The sequence below is a fragment of the Micrasema longulum genome, unplaced genomic scaffold (genome assembly GCF_059751315.1).
Source record: "Micrasema longulum isolate JH-2025_06_02 unplaced genomic scaffold, ASM5975131v1 h1tg000583l, whole genome shotgun sequence".
Lineage (NCBI taxonomy): Eukaryota > Metazoa > Arthropoda > Insecta > Trichoptera > Brachycentridae > Micrasema > Micrasema longulum.
Window position 1 is genome coordinate 131,449 of NW_028277779.1, and position 17,247 is coordinate 148,695.

Consider the following 17,247-nt stretch of genomic DNA (forward strand, 5'->3'; position numbering starts at 1 on the left):
TTTTTATTGTGAATTGTAAAAAGAAAAAAAACTATAAAATTCCACACTCGAACCCACGTTCCGAAGTTATTGTTTATCGGAACACAGAAAAGGAAGAATGGCCATCGTTAAATTCCCCAAGAATGCAATAAATAAATAAAATAAAGTAACACCTCTGCCAGACAGGTATGTGTGCGCATTTTTTGTGCGCATTCCGCAAACTGACAAAAGGCACAATGGCGGAGGATCTGTGAAAAATGCACCGAATCCCAGAAAAGGTTTGGGTTAGGCTGGGCTAGGCAGAAATGGCGGCCGGGACACCTGCCACACTGTTTACAATGCGGCCGTGTTTTTTTCTCCCGCGCGATATTTTTTGCAAGATCGGAATTCGTAATTTAGAATTTGGCGGAGCGAATTCCTATCCCGCCCGAAACGAAATTCAAACGCAGCGTCGTATAAATACGATATAATATGCACATAACGTCTTGCATTCATGCAAAACTTAATATATTTGTGCTTAATTTAGATCACAGGATCTTGAGTACAAATATATTTTTATTAAATTCATTTAACAAAACTTATCAAGAACATGTTTTTTTGTGTTTTTTAATATCTTAGAGCGTTTCATTTTTCGGTCATTATTAATCAACTTTAACTGCGTAAAAATGTTCAGTATGGTTTATATGAATTATTTGTTGAATTTGGTATTTACAATATTTATGTCTGCCAACGTACGAACGTACTATTTACCACATAGATAATTTGTATTAAGTAAAAAATGCATTTGATTTTCTAGTATTTAACTTTGGTCTACTGAAAATTTTAGTAAAAAATAATTCTACATCCAGTCCACTGTTATTTACTTTACATTATATATTATGATAATAAATAAATATGAAAAAAATGAAAGCTCTTGGAATTCAGACTATTTTCTTCGTTATTTTTTAAGTACAATAAAACCTTTAGATATATTTAATTTATTTACGTATTTTCTTCTTGGAATATTATTTTTTTTGTTATATTGCGCTTATTAGAGTAGTTTCTTATTAATAAGTTCTAGTTTCAGAAAAACGATCAAGTTACATACAAATTCAACAACAGCATAACTTATAATGTAAAAAGTTAATTTAAAATAAGATTATTATACCAAATAATGTAAAAGAACAAATTAAAATAACCATATTATGATATATTACTACTCCTTACTACAACTGTCACCAAAATTCTCTTGAAAGAGTCCAAAAAATTTTCTTACGGTATATAAATTTTAAACTTCGAATCAGTCATGAATTTTTAAATTACGATTTTTTACTAAAAACATTAAATTTGTTAAAACTTAACGATAGAAGAAAAATTAAAGACCTTTTAAATGTATTCAAAATTGTAAATTCAATATGGGATTGCCCTGAACTATTATCTCTCATCAACTTCAGGATGCCTGGAAGAATGACTAGACAGGTGCCACCGTTTTGTAGCAACAATTCACGGACAGTGTATATTTGTAATGCCGTATTAAACAGACTTCATGAACTCGGCAATAGTCATTCCCACGTATCTGATATATTTAGTGTAGGGTATTGTTCCTATAGAACAAACCTTTTGAACTTTTTCAAAGATGGTGAATGGTAATTATATTTATTTATTCATGCATTTCATAATATATACAGTTTTTTGTTCACTTTGCCCAGCTGTATAAAACAGTACTTATGATTTTCTTGTTGTATTACTGTAGAATGTTTTATTATTTAATTTTGTTTTTACATTTATTCTTGAATTATTTAAACTTTCTGCTGAATATGCTGTTTAATTTTTAGGTTATTTTTTTAAATATAAATCTTGTATAATTTTTAGGTTTAGTTTTTCTTTTAAATCTTGGGTATAAGAAAATTAATGTTTAAAAAATACATATATATATTAAGCCAAATATGTTAGTATTATAAATATTTGTAAAAGGCAGATTTGCCGTTTATGTTAATAAAATAAAATATTCATTTCTGTATAAGTTGCAAGAAAACTAGGACTTCAAAATGAGTAACAAATGAAATTTGACATGTACGTGAAAATAATATATAAATATTACGATTCATTAGACACACATTATACAAATGTATTAGATAAGTTGTTTAAGAAAAAAATACCGATGCTGCGAGTTACAAATGCAAATGTAAATAAAAAAAAAAGAAGAAAAAATAAAACAGCAATAAGTCAATATAATTATATGATAAAATATGTATAGTAATAATGAAGAAGTCTAGATAACAATACATTTAATTCCACGACAGAACTTCTCTAAAATATACCCAAAATATAGTAAAAATAAATTAATTTTAAAACATCATAATTACGCACACCTATGCGTCATCATTCACAAATTCGTTCGCTAACTATTATAAACATTCGTTTTAAAAAATAAAAAAAAAGACAAATTTAATATTTTAGGCGAAAGCGTCGAATGTAAGCGGGGAAATATAAAAATCTAAATGTTTAAAAAAGCATAGCGGCATCAATATAACGCAAATCTTTTTATTTTAATATTAATACATAATTATACAAATACAATTTTAGAGATTGAGAGATTAGACATTATGTAAGGCTGAGATAATCATTATCGACAAACTCAAGAAAGGAGCTCTGCGTTAGTTTGGACATGTAGAGCGAATGGACAGCGAAAGAATGGCAAAAAATATTTACAATGCGAATGTTGATGGATGCAGAAATATAGAAAGACCGAGAAAGACATGGCATGACCAAACCCAACAAATACTTGAAGATGGACATGTCAAAGGTCGGAATAATCGGCCCCTAAGAGAAAGCGAGATCTGCATGGAAAGATAGAGCGATGTGGCGTTCTATCCTCTCTGCCTACCCTTACGGGGAAACGGCATGATGGTTTGTTTGCAATTTAGAGAATGATACCTACATATTTAAATAAGAGATTCATTTCGCTTGGTTTTTTTTTAAGTATTATATTTACTCAATTTTTATTTTTTTAAATAGTTTTTTTATTTATTCTTTATTTTGTTACGCATTTTTGTTTTTTCTTTATATTATTTTGTATATTTGCCAAACACAAGAGCCAGACTCTTTTTATGACAAGTTCAACCTTAAGTCTTCTATTTTTTTATTTATTTATTGTTTTCATGTTCATAAAGGTTTACTAATAAAAAATATTTTTTTAAAATAGTAAAAAACATAAAAAAATATTACACCAAAAAAAGATGCAAGCCCTTGAGCTTGGTTTGGGATTATATGTACACGTATATACTACAATCAAATGATAATAAATAAATATTTAGTACATAATACGTACATATAATATTCTGGTGAATGATAAAAGGAAGGTTTTGCATTTTTTTTAAATATGAGTTGCAAACCAATAAAATCAAATGAACATAAATATATATGTATGTAAAATTTTGAAATATGTTACAGATAAGAATTTAACAATATAATTAGGGTGGTTTATATTTTATGTAAAATTTTGTAAACGTCTTGATGAGTTTTAGATAATTTAGCTCAGTTATTTTACAGTAAGATTTTTTTTAAATCTACCTCATTGAACGTATGGATAATTACATTATTCTCCTTATGTGATAATAATTATTCTGCATTGTATGCATTTACTATTTACTCCCATGTAATGGTAGGTCAGTTGCAGTTGGTGGATTTTCGTAACGGGTAAATGAAAAATGAGCGCGAAATTATTATACTCACGACTACTGCCATTTTCTAGTTTGTGAAAAGCGCGATAAAGGAAAATGTATTTTCGGTACTTGTCGGTAAACAAACGATCACACCACGCGCATATCTTATTCCGCAATGAAGATAAAATGTGTAAAGATCTCAGTAAAGATATTCGCACCTAAAGAAAGTCACTCAAAACTAAATCACGTACTAACGTACAACATACATAGTACTATTCAAATGAGCAAATAAAGTTTTATGCTTTGTTAAAACAAATATAGCACGTGACGTAAATATCGATAAACTTCACGGTTAGTCTGTTTTAAAATATGAACCGATTTCGAAATAAAAGCGGGACGCATTAATTAAAAAAAATATAAACATTTTATATTTGAAGCACTAAATTTGTGATTATTCGTTATAATAAAATAAATAAAACAAATAATCAATTAGTTAAATATACCTTGAGAAATAAGCTGTTTTAGCTTTGAAATCGGTAGGTGGATTTTTAAATTTTTTAATAAGTGGTTAAAAACAAAGTTGTTTTATTTATTCTATTTTTAAAAAAAAATAAAAATTTAGAAGTACTTCGAATAAATAATATTGCTTTAGTTGATCTAGAAATGTGTATTATGTATATTTAAAAAATTTAAAAATAACTTCGATTGCAATTTCGATTACATATTTTTTCTTCGATTAGGTTTTTAATCTATAATTCATCTTATTTTTTATTCTGCTTTTGTAAATAGTATAATCTTTAAAAAAATAAATACGCACATAAATAAGTACGAATATAAATAATAAATTATGCTTGTCCCTTAAAGAGTTTTTTTCCAAAAACTCCTTGGCAATATTGTACGACATTATGGATAATATATTTTTAATTAAAAAAACCCTTGGATTTTATTGTTAATTTTTCGATTTATCTAAAAAAATAATACAGACACTAAAAAATATATTTCTGTGGTATCAAAATGCATGTGAAATGTAAAAGGTTATTTTATTGAAAATTCCTGGTTCAAATTAGAGCACGATCGGTATAAAATATTAATCTATTTAATGGTTCTTTTTTTTTAATATCCTGGACTGGAATTTAAAGTGTAAACCTTTATGTATACAAACGTAATAAAAAATATAGAGATACGCTGTAAATGGTTAATCGACGTAGTAAATATCCTACGCAATATTAGATGCGGATAAGTGAGAAGAAAAATAGATCAATAGAGCATCTTACAATTTCCATTACAGCGGAAGATCTCTCATCCACGGCGTACACCACCCCCTTATCGGAGTGACTGCGGGAAAGTGTGACTCCCGCGAACCCCCGCATCTCCTTCTGCAGATATTGGGGGAAGGTCCCGCTGTGACTTCCACTGTAGAAGTTCACGTCGCTATGGAAGCAGAGACTGCTGGCGGACGCCGAGAGGATCCGCATAGTGGCCGCGTTCTGGTCCCGACACCCTCGTAGGGAGTTTCTTACCGAAGTCACGTTTTCGTAATACACTTCGTCCTCCGAGTTCTGTCCCTCGGGACCGAGCCGGTCGCCGTACAGCCTCGTCATCTCCTCGAGGTTGGCATACTGCGGCTTCTCTTCCGCCACGTACTGCCGGACATTCTGGTACTTGGGCTCGGCCTCCTTCAGCTCCTTGACGTAGAGCCCCCGACCGTAGTCCAGCAGGTCGGCGGAGCCCTCCACGACCGAGATGCCGTACTCCAGGGCGGAGATCTCGTACTCCAGAATGTTCTCCGCTATCGCGGCCTTCCTGAGGGTCGAATCGGCCCCGTCCACGCTGTCCACGGCGGCGTGATTCTTCTTGAAACTTTCGCATCGCGCGCAACCGTCGCCAGATCGGGGCGCGAGGATACTCATCCTGCCCGGCCTGTCGCTCGGTCGCAACGCTTTCCGCACGTCTCCGGATGTCGCGCAATTGCACAGCCCTATCCTTCCGTCGAGGCAGACGTTCCTGTGCGGGGGCTCTCTGGGATGCTGCGCTTTACACGCGGCGCAGTGGCACTCCCGCTCGGATACGGACGGGGGCTGCCTGTAGGCCGAGTCCCTCATCCTGGAGTATTGCGGTCCGGCGGACCTGCAGCTGCAGGGCTTGCCCGGCGCTCCGTGGCATCGGTTCTGCCGGTACGCCTTCCCGGCGTCGTTCACGCGGCCCGTGGAGCTGGACATGGACGAGTTCACGCTCCGCGGTGCACGGCACGAGGCGTTCTCGCCGGAGATCGTGGAGCTGCGCGGCCGGATGTCGCAGCAGCGGCGCTTGGCGTCGCAGGCGGCCGACGTCGAGGGGACGTTCTGCGCGCGACTCGTCGTCTGTTTCGGCGGGACAGAGGACCCGTTCGAGTGACACCCGCAAGCGGCTCGGAGGGAGTCCGCCTTCTTGGTTCCGATTTCGCCGGAACAGCCGGAATCGAGTATCACAGAATTGCACATAGTGTTTTCGTATATTCTATTCTTTAACGCGAACGGTTCACTATCTTTGGGGCCGAGTTTGGCGGAGTCGAACGAGCAACGCGAACACACTTCCCTAGATCCGGCGGCATCGGCTTTCGAGTTGGTATTCATATCTCCCGCTTAGGTTTCGAGCATGGCTCCGCCGGCACTGTATCCTGGGGACGCGGGATGCTGCGAGCGCGGGAGCGGCGTGCGCGCGTCCGACCGGCGGCCGGAGAGGAATGCGCGGCCGAAAGAACGCTCGCCCTCGCCGGCCGGGCCCCGGTCCCCGGAGGACTGGTGGCCGGTGGCGAGTGGCGAGTGGCTAGTGGCGGAGCCGCATTCCTGCGACACCCGAAACGCCCGGAGCCGGGAAGGGACTGACCCGCTAATATTTTTATTAATTTTTCCTCTTATTTTTTTGTATTTTGTACAATTCAGAAAAAAATAATTTTCTCAAAATAAATAAGTTGTTTCTTGCAAAGACAAGATTAAAAATAAATCACTCGACTGAATTCAACATTTTTTTTTAAATACGGCATTTTATATTTACATAGTTTAACTAATTTTTCGTGATAGATATTGTGATGAAAAAACAGAATGTACAATAATAAATATACAAAAATATACAACGAATAAAAAGAGCGTTTTTATTGAGAACTTATCTTCGTATAATTTCTACAGAAATTGAAAAACAAAATTCACAGCAACATTGAATAAATAAATTCAAATGTATAAAGTAATACATTCCAATCCAAACTGTAATTATCAACTGTGTATCTGGCGCAGATTACCTTAATAATTGTAAAGAAACACATTTATGAAACATTGCCTTTGTCATTACAAAACTTTTTTTTTTCGTTGTTATTCTGTCTTGTATGCTAAAGTTACGGTGTTTTTTTCTATGTTGATTGAATTATTAAGTTTTTTTAATTAATACTACTACTACTACTACCATCACGCCATTTCCCCGTAGGGGTAGGCAGAGAGAATGGACCGCCACACACGTCTATCCTGGCATACAATCCTAGCCTCTTCCACATTCATACATCTTGTCATACATGCCCTTCGGTTCTGTCTGCTTTTTTTTTTTTTTTTTTTTTTGCACCACAACAGGCCAGGAGGCCCAATTACAGCGGTGAATTACATCACAGAACACCCAGGCTTGAGAAAATCACATTTAATTTTTTTGTGTTCTCACCGGGAATCGAACCCGGAACCTTCCGTCTGTGAGTCAAGCGTCTTGACCACTACACCACGGAGGCCGCCATGACATGACCAGACTTAAGATTTTGGTTTATCTGATCATGCCACGTTTTCCTTAGTCGTCCTCGTCTCACGTTGCCGTTCATTTTCGCCATATATACTTGTTTTACCATTCTTTCGTAGTCCATTCGTTCTACGTGACCAAACCATCTCAGAGACCCTTTCTTAATCTTATCAATTATACTTGACTCAGATTTACACTCTTTTTACACGTTTTTTTAATTATATTTTTTATACTTTGTTAAAGGTATAAGCCGTTGAAAAAATACATAAGTAAAAGTAAAGTAAAAAGTACAATACTATATTCAGTTCATTTGTAAACTCCGTAATTAAAAAGACAATAGACTTAACCCCATAAACATGGAATTTATTTTATAATAAAAACGCGAAACCCGAAACTATAATTAATTTAATATGTGACTTCGAAATATTTTTTTTTTGTGGTTAAAATATGAGATTAAAATCTTCTGTTCAGTTTAGGCTGCGCCCCTGTCCACATTTCGGGTCTCGGATCGCATCTCCGGACCTCGGGAGCTTGGTGAGGGACGGAGGGAGGGGGGAGGCGCGGGAGGGGACGGTCCAGGTATAAAAAAATTAAGGCCGGCCATCATCATATCAAACCGCCCGGAGACGACTCGACAGGCCCGGCCCTCGACTCGGTGGGACGGTAGAGATTTACCGATGCTCGATGATATAATGAAGCATTAGAGATCTCGGGAGCATGAGGCTTTGGAAATCCTATCATGGCGAAATAAAATGGATAAAATGAAATAATATTTTCAGGAGAAAACAAAGAGGCGAGCCTCGTATTACGATGAGATAAAAAGATATTTATCAATATTTCAAATACCGATAGGTTTCGATATCATAAACTCGAGTTTCCACACTTAAATTGGAATATATGAAACTACCATTATTATGAGGCGTATAATTTTTTTTAAAAAAGATACTCGTGTTTACCGACAGACGAAAATACAGGTAAACGTCGTTTTGCGCCGGTTCGATTTACGCCGGTTGGTGCCGGCGTAGGATTCCCCGGTTCGGCCGACACCAAACGACAGTTAGTAGGCGCCGCGATTCTAATAGCAGACACACTTTTACACGTTGTTTTATTCTATTAACGTGTACGCGAGCAGCCTATTGTGCGTGTGAAATTGTTTCCGCGGATGTTTTCGTTTTGTTTTTAAGAAAAATAAAAAGGTATGATTGTATATATTTTTTTATTATTATTAAAATTAAAAGAATATGTAGACTCTATGATTCCGCAAAAAAGGAAGCAACAATCAAAGCAAACGAAATTGGATGCTTTTTTTAAAAAAAAGTGTGAGAATTTGATTAAGTACCGACGAACTGGTGAGTTAGTTTTTATAATAAAAAATCATTATTTATATCAAGAGGTTATTATTTATTTTGTAAACGAATTTAAACTGTATTTATTAATAACATTTATAATTAATTTGGAATATATATAGTATATGTATTAAATAAACAAATTAAATTGTTCTTAGAATTTTGACACGGAACCTAACTTTATATCTTCCATTATATTTGTGTTCATTTTACGCCGGTGTCTCTCGGAACTGAACCCCGGCACAAAACGACGTTTACCTGTACTTCCTTTCAAAGTATCTAATAGCATGACATCCATCACCAATACGATTATGGATATTTAAAAAAAATCAGCTCACACAAATGAATTTGAAATATACATTCAATACAATAAAAACGTGCATGTGTCTAATTTCGCTCAACAAATTTTGGCAAAAAGTCTTTAGAAAACATTGGCGGCTCCAAATTAATAAACTGCCCGATGAACTTGTTTATTTATTGAATTTTACCAATGTCTAATGTATTGTTTGTAAACTTTAATAGATACGATACATAATTACATGGTTTGCGCTGTGCAACCGACGAAGGCAGACGAAAATAGTATCGAGCATTCCAATTTTGGGATAGAAAATTCGAGTTGGCCATACCGACGAACGTCGGTAAATCTCTTACCGCCTTGTTGTGACCGAGGCACGAAGTGCTGGTACAAAGGAGGCTCGCCTATTCCGTGGCCATTATATCGAGAGACGTGGATAGGAGAGATCGCGGGAGGACAGAGCGGAGTACCTACTGCATACCTAGTCGTGTACATCTATTATTACGTATTATATCACGTTGGAAAGAGTACTAATCCATTTTTGATTACGATAAAAAGAAACGATAAAAACAGCCGCTTTGTCAAGTTTAAAATGTCATTACAGTTTACGGGCATTATCAAAAATCAAAATACCATTTTTTTATTTGGGAAATATTTGGTAAGTGTGAGTACATTTCACCATATAGTATACAAATGAGAATTTCAAAGCCTATTTTAACCACGTCAAAATCTTTAAGTTCGAATGCTCAAGACAATATGCAATGGCTGACAATTTTGATGAATTTGGACACTGTTTTTCTGACACTCTTTCGCTCGCAAACACCTCCCCGATACTAAGCGAAAAAGACAACCGCACGTCGGACTGATTATCTATAACTAAAAAATACGGCAATACTTAGGTAAATAGTATATATTTATGTATAAAAATGGATAATGATGTAAAAAATAATAAAGAAAAATATTTTGTACTTATAAATAAAACCAAGAAAAAAACGAAAAAAGAAAAAAAAAACACTAATAAAGTTTAAACAATTTTAAACAATAGTATAGTATGGTATAAAAAAAAGTTATATATTTATATATATTTTTAAATTATGTTATACATATTAAAGGATGAGGAATGTGGAATGAGAGAATGAGTTTGGAAGAAGAGAGAAAGAGGAAGCGATGAAAAAAAGGGATAAAAATATATATTTTAAACACAATAAAATACAGGGAGTTGTTGTTTCCGCCTCTCTGAATTTGTTTCATCGCATCCCATATGTTCCTGCTGGTTCCCAGGAAACAATTCTCCCTGTTACATCACATCACGCGATCTGCAAGACGGACGAATGTAAAATCCCAAAACCCCCAATTCCTACGAAATCCGCCTCTAATATCGGGCCCTCACGACCGCGGGGGGCGTGGAGCGCGGGGCGGGGCGGTGATTGATAGGCGCGGGAGGAATTCGTTCAAATCACGTGAACATCCTGTACATCTTGAGATTTTCCTCGTATGGTTCACGGAGTTGAGCAATGGTTAGGTTGAGTAATATCTTTCATCTGAATTGTTTTCGAAAACAAGGAGGATAAGGAAATATGTAGTTTATTTAAATGCATTTTTGAATCGAGTCTCTGCGCATTCAAACCATATTTAAATAAATAATGTTACGATGTATTACACCAATATATTCGTGTTCTTTTAGTCGATTTTTTTATAAATTTAACTAACTTTTATAAAATGTATATTTGAAGCACTAACTTTGTGTTCATTCATTATAATAAAATAAATAAAACAACTTTGTGTTTAAGGTGATTCGAAAAGCGTGTTTTCACACCAGAATACTTCATAGTACCTGGACTGGTACCTGAAGCGTAATACTGATCATCTTACCTTAATGTAACAAAAATGATCAAGACACGCTGCGATTGGTGTACCGATGCAGTGCCCTATGCACCATCAGGTGCGGAAAGGGAATGATGATGATGAAACTTGAAGAAATTTTTCGAACCCGAGTAAAAACAGCGTTCTATTTTAATTGTTATTTTCTTATTATTATTTATAATTATTACTTTCTGTTTTTCTTTTTATTTCGTTTTTTTTTTTCTCATGTGTATTCGAAATTATATAACTTCAAATGACTAAATAAATATAACAGTGTAAGTCATTCTCCAAGCACAAAAGCTAGTCATTTTTTTTTATGTTACAGTTATAACATTAACTAAAAGTATTAAAGTAGATTGTCATAGAAAAAAAAACATGTATCACTTATGTAACTACATTTTTTTTAATGTCAGAAGGCTAATAATAATAATATAAAAATAAAATAATATATAAATTGATAGTTTGATATTTTTTTCATTGCGTATTTATAAAGGAATTGGGAATTGAATTTTGGTGATAATTAGATGGAACGGTGCCAAATATCGTAATATTCGGTCCGAAATCTGCCTGCTAACAATTCTATTGAAAAAATAGCCATTAATTTGATTGATATTAATAAATAAATGTTTTATGAGCTATATTTAAAATCAGCTTGTCTTCATCAGACCCAAAAATATACAAGTACCAGCTGCGAGGGTACAGAGCACTGGGTATACTGCTTGCCCTCGGGAGTATGGGCGTGGACATCGAGATGCAAAAATGAGTGAATTATTTCCATAAGAAATGATGCGTAATTTATTATCCCCGCGCAGCTCTCCTTTCACCTCCCCGATCAGGTGAGTTCAAGAATGCGAAGCAGGAAACTGAATCATCCGCCAGACCAAATACCATATTACAATTTTACTCTTTCGTCCGCCTCACGGTGTAGTGGGTTTAATGCCGTGTATGGGGTCCAGGGTTTGATTTCCGACAAGACTGATATTAAATATGTAAAAAAAAATATTGTTTTATTTTCACTACAATATTGCATGGTCTCTGTAGTTTGGACTGGATCTAAAGCGAAAGCCTTATCAATATACGATGCGATGTGGAAGTTCAGTGCTACGGAAAATTTAATATAAAAATGTTTTACGCGGTAAAAATTAGAGCATTTCATTGTACGGCGAAGTTTCTCTAAAATGTATGAAAAAGATAATAAAAATGAACTAATTTTAACGACGTCACTAGTTCTCCGAAATCAACCAATGGAGGGGGGGGGGTTTATAGATTTCCAGATTCTAAAAATCCAACACTCAAATCAGGACAGCTCACTGTAGAGAACTAATATGCTTTTACTCACGGAGTAATTAAAAAATACAAAACTTTAAAAAATAGTAGCGATAATAAAAAAAATAAATTTTTTTTGGCTTAGCTTGATAGTCCATTAACAAATAAGAAGAAAAAAATTCCTGAACTTCCACATTGTTAATTTTATGATTTGAAATTATAAATATTATTTTTACCCATTCTAAATACTTTTATGATTGTTGATATTGTTCGGACGTAAAAATATACCATATTTACGTGTCCGAGTAAAAAAAAAATATATATATCTACATCAACACAATAGATTGTCTATCCAGAGAAGTCACATCGAGTATGACGGGACTGCCCGTTCTAGACACTACACAATTTCGATGCCATGCTTTCCTAATAATGTTTGCATAATAATATCCTCACGACTCTCACTACTCTTAGTGAACATGGAATCTACATCTCATGCGCTCTGTAACTGCAAGACATGTTGCGATGTTTAATGTACAAAGCTCTTGATCTGATTTACACGAAAATTATGCTACGAATGAACCATCCGAAAATGACGATGATCGTAAAAATGATTCCAAAAAAATTGGAGAACCTACAGGGCTTATGACCTAACATTGACTGGTCTAAGTGAGCACATAACATCACGCTTGAGGTGGCCAGTCAAGAGACTATGAAATATTATTATTTAAAAAAATATTTTCATATTATTATATTCTTTTTCATTATTATTGCTATATTTATTTTACAAGTGGAATTATACGGAGTGGCTTTACGAGTACGTGTTTTTATTATTATTTTGCATTGTATTTACTTATATATAGAAAACTATAATTGGCCTATAATTTTAGTTTATTTGTAAGTACTATTTTTTTTCTTACAATGGCTATTATTTTCTTTTAATTAATTAATTAAAAATAAATAATTATATAGGTAGTGTAAAAATACATTTTTAAATAAGTATTTTATATCAACCATGTTGATTGAACCCGAAACATTTGGCGTTTTATTATATGAAGTCCGAAATACGTTTAAAAATTTTGAGCCACGGATTTGCCGTAACACACGCTGTAGGGGCGGGCCTGTAAATACAACCGCCGATGCACAATAATTCACAATTCACATCTTGACGCCCAATAATTTGACTATCGAACTCCCTACTTTCTACGGATAATAATTATATTACCAATAAGGAAGATCCTACGTCGAAGAGCGTTCGACGAAGGAATGTAGAAATTTGGAGAAACACCCGGGCTGGAATGTTGGACAATGGGTCACGACTCAACCATTAATGTTTTGATTGCCTGCCTTAGATAACTTCACGTTAAGAGAAAATATTCTCGCGATGATTAATTTGCTCCTACCTGTCAATGTGTAGATAGTAGGTGTGGTACGGTATGAAGATGCGCCGAAGGTGAGCGAAACTCCAATTGGTCGAATACACGAGTCGATGCAGGTGCAAAAAGTGTATAAGTGTATATATTTTAAGCAAACTTAGAAATCTCCATTGAAACTCCTTAGTGAGATATTTGCTAAAAACTAACTCACTAGAGAATGTTAAGTTTGCGGTGTCAACTAGTACAATTGATTTCATTTAAATTATTTATTGACAATTCTTGATGGAATTCCATTGTAATGACGTAATAACTTATATTTCATTCATCAGTCTGAAAATGCCCATTAGTGAAAGCGCTAATTGGTCAAAATAAATAAGTGGAAGTGTACCAAGTATTTTTTAAATTAATAATTTATATGGAAATATAAGTTATTACATCATTAGTATAATTGAAATCTGTTTTTGCAAGATTTAGAGACGGTTTTGAATTACGCTATTATTTAGGTACAGGTACTGAGATATTTGCTAAAAACAAACTCACTAGAGAATGCTAAGTTTGCGGTGTCAACTAGTATAATTGAAATCTGGTTTTGCAAGATTTAGAGACGGTTTTGAATTACGCTATTATTTAGGTAGGTAGGTTTTTATGTATAGTTTACTTTGGCATCAAAAACGAATTTTCCGTTTTTGGTGGAGATTTCTAAGTTTACTAAGTTTTAATACCCTTATTTATTCGCAATTTTAAAAAACCCGTTAACCCTAAAGAAACACATTATAGATGGAGTCATTTTATATATCGTCTGGTTAGAGTAGTATTTTTGTCTCCAATATATTTTTTCAAGTAGTCAGGTAAGTAATTGTATGTAGTGTTCGAGTCCATAGTCCCTTGCTTTTTTAGTGTAGTAGTGTTGTTTGGTATTATATTTTTTGCCCAAACACAGAAAAATATTCACTTTACAAAAAAAAAATTTTCGATATGTTTTTTGTATGTTATGTGTATACAGGTTGTTCATTCCGAAACCACGATGATCAGTATGAACAAAAAGACATATTGGCACATGAAAATAATTTTTTAGAACAAATAAAATATCAAAAAAAGCAAATGGTTGCTTACTTCTGCAGGGCAGAAACGAGAAGGGGGAGGGAGGAGTCTGATACTGCGCCGCGCTCCCCTCACTTGTCCCCTGCAGAAGTCAGCAACCATTTGTTTTTTTAATATTTTATTTTTAAAAGATTTCTTTATCCTAAATATTTTTTTTAATATGCTAATATGTCTTCTTGCCCACACTGATCATTGTGGTTTCGGATGTGACAGGGTTTAAAGAACACCTGTATAATTGAATCGTTGCGCTTTAGCCATTTTCTCGGGAAGAGTTGGCTGCCCGAAGAATGCAACAGCGACAACTATTTGTACGAGAAATGTTTAATAACGTGGCAGGCCACAAATGTGGATCAGCTCTCGCAGTACCTAGACTTGTTACCTGCTGTCCGATGGCTAATATGGTAATGCGCGCGCTGATAAGTGACCGGACCGAGGTTCAGCACTCCGGCGCCACGTGTGAATCAGCATCAGCATCAGCATCAGCCCTACTCTACTCTACTTATTCGGAAATAATTATTATTTATTATTAAGCTCGCTTATTACCCGCGGCTAGTGACGGAATTATTGCTGTTATTTTTTTAACAGTTTATACGTGATGCTATTTTCGATCGTATGTAAATAAAATGCTTTAAACGCGATTGCTAATTTCTAATTCCAAAAGGTTCGATGTTTTGTTTGCACAATGCGATACTTTTTTTATCGTCAGAGATTTTAGATTTTTCTGGATTTTTTTTTCACGATAACGACTCCGCGAAATACGTATACCAACTGCGCTAAATAATTATTGTAATATTTCTCATTTTCACGTCATTCCTACATAAAAATTAGCTAATGTAAAATTAGCTAGTGTTCAGAAAAATGTCCTGAGCAAATTAAATAATGGCATTACTAAACAGTATTATTTAAAACCCTTCATGACACGGTTCCAAGATATAATATCGGACCTTTTTATTAGGGAAAATACTCGGAACATGTCAAAGAAAATCTAATCTAATTACTCGAATTTTTAAAATGGAAATCTTCGTAAATAAATTTATTGCTACAGTTATCGTTGGTTATTAGTAAGTTATTATTACGTAGTAGAATTAAATTTATCCGTGTCCAGGCGGATAAAGAATACAGTTATGCGTGTGAAATAAAATCAGAGTCCCGGATGAGTGATTTTGACTCGGTGCATAGTTACTTTTATGCAAAATTCCTGAAAAGGGAAATCGAGTGAAGAATTTGCCTCGATGTGTAGTGGTTGGCGCGTTCGGCTATCATGCTTGTAGGGATGACGTAAAATATTTATTTTAAAAACGGTTTTACATTGAAATATATCACTGCATCCAAAACGCAAGACTGATCACCTTGCCTTTCTATAACAGACGATCGAGGTACGCCGCATTCATTTCATCGATGCAGCACGCTATGCACCATAAGGTTCGATGATGATGATGATATTAGCTTCTGCGAATGTTAATCATATTTACAACTATATTACTTCTATATTACCTTCTCTTAAATGTTCTTCATCTCTGTTGTAATATGTTAATATAAACAGCTCCCCAGGGAGTTGAATCCAGTCCTTGTCTACAAAAATTTGGACAAACTCAAAATATTGTTGATAAATTACCTGGTCCATGAAGAAGTATAGAAATTGAAAAAATAACATTTTCAGGCGTTGCCATACTAATGTAGATGAAATAATTCAATTAGATGAATCTCACCCGTATAAATAAAGGTTTCAGCTCTTCAACTTCACAAACATCAAAAGATGAAAGAATCGAAGGAATATAGATGTTCAAATATAGGCAGAATGGTGAATGTTACACAGTGTGTAAAATGGCCACTTAAACCAGCCATTGACAGGTCATAAGCCCTATAGATGCCTAGACTTCTATATAATCTTCTCTTAAATTTTCTTTATCTCTGTTGTAATATGTTAATTAATCATATTTCGTAGTGAATTCACGATGCTAAGCGAAAATGCTAATTATTCCATTATGCCCCGCGGCGAGATTCGACCCGCGCGGCGTAACACCAGCAGTTGCGACGAATTATTGGCTCTACATAGTAATTACTCTGTCGAACGAGAGGAGCCGAATCCGAGGAGTTTCGAGTCACATCGGCCGGAATGTACGCTCCTCGAGAGACCCCGAGTGCCGCCTTACTCACGAAAGTTAATATACACGCATTTCACGGTCGTTCGGATTCTCATTTCTTGGTCCGTGGGGTACGGGTACCGGGTACCGGGTACCGGAGCGACATGATCATAAACGTAAGTGAAGGAAGTCGTCAATCGCTTTGATTAATATTTGGATACCAGTATTTGGTGGATGCGTGGAAGCTCCGCAGGCCATAAGCGGGAATTTTTCCTCGTTGGCGTTGCTATGTTTGGTTTTGGGCTTTACCTGCGGGCCTTCGGCTGGCGTGAACTAATTCTATCTTCGGACAACATTTTATCATAAATCTAACGAATTTACTATTTTAATAACAGTAATATCTAACTACATTTCGAATACTTAAGAGGACGCGCGGTCTGACTTTTATTCATAAAAACGTATTACCGCATTTCCGCCCTGGAAAATGGCGCTACAGCTAGCTTTTTACACACTATAGATATCCGACATTGGCGTGTTTCTATCGTT

General features: G+C 35.2%; 1 protein-coding gene across 2 annotated transcripts in view; it reads right to left on the minus strand.

Moving 5' to 3' along the window:
- The window catches only part of kibra (WW and C2 domain containing protein kibra), a 166,059-nt gene that overhangs the window by 21,909 nt on the left and 126,903 nt on the right, over positions 1–17,247 (minus strand). Inside the window, exon 1 of one of the 2 annotated variants that reach the window (XM_088228466.1) lies at positions 4,898–6,739. The exons of the other annotated variant lie outside the window; for it this stretch is intronic. Within the exon in view, the coding sequence (XP_088084592.1) occupies positions 4,898–6,235 (1,338 nt within the window). The 5' untranslated portion in view covers positions 6,236–6,739. Of the gene's footprint in view, positions 1–4,897; positions 6,740–17,247 lie in introns of those variants that run through there. 2 annotated transcript variants of the gene reach the window in all.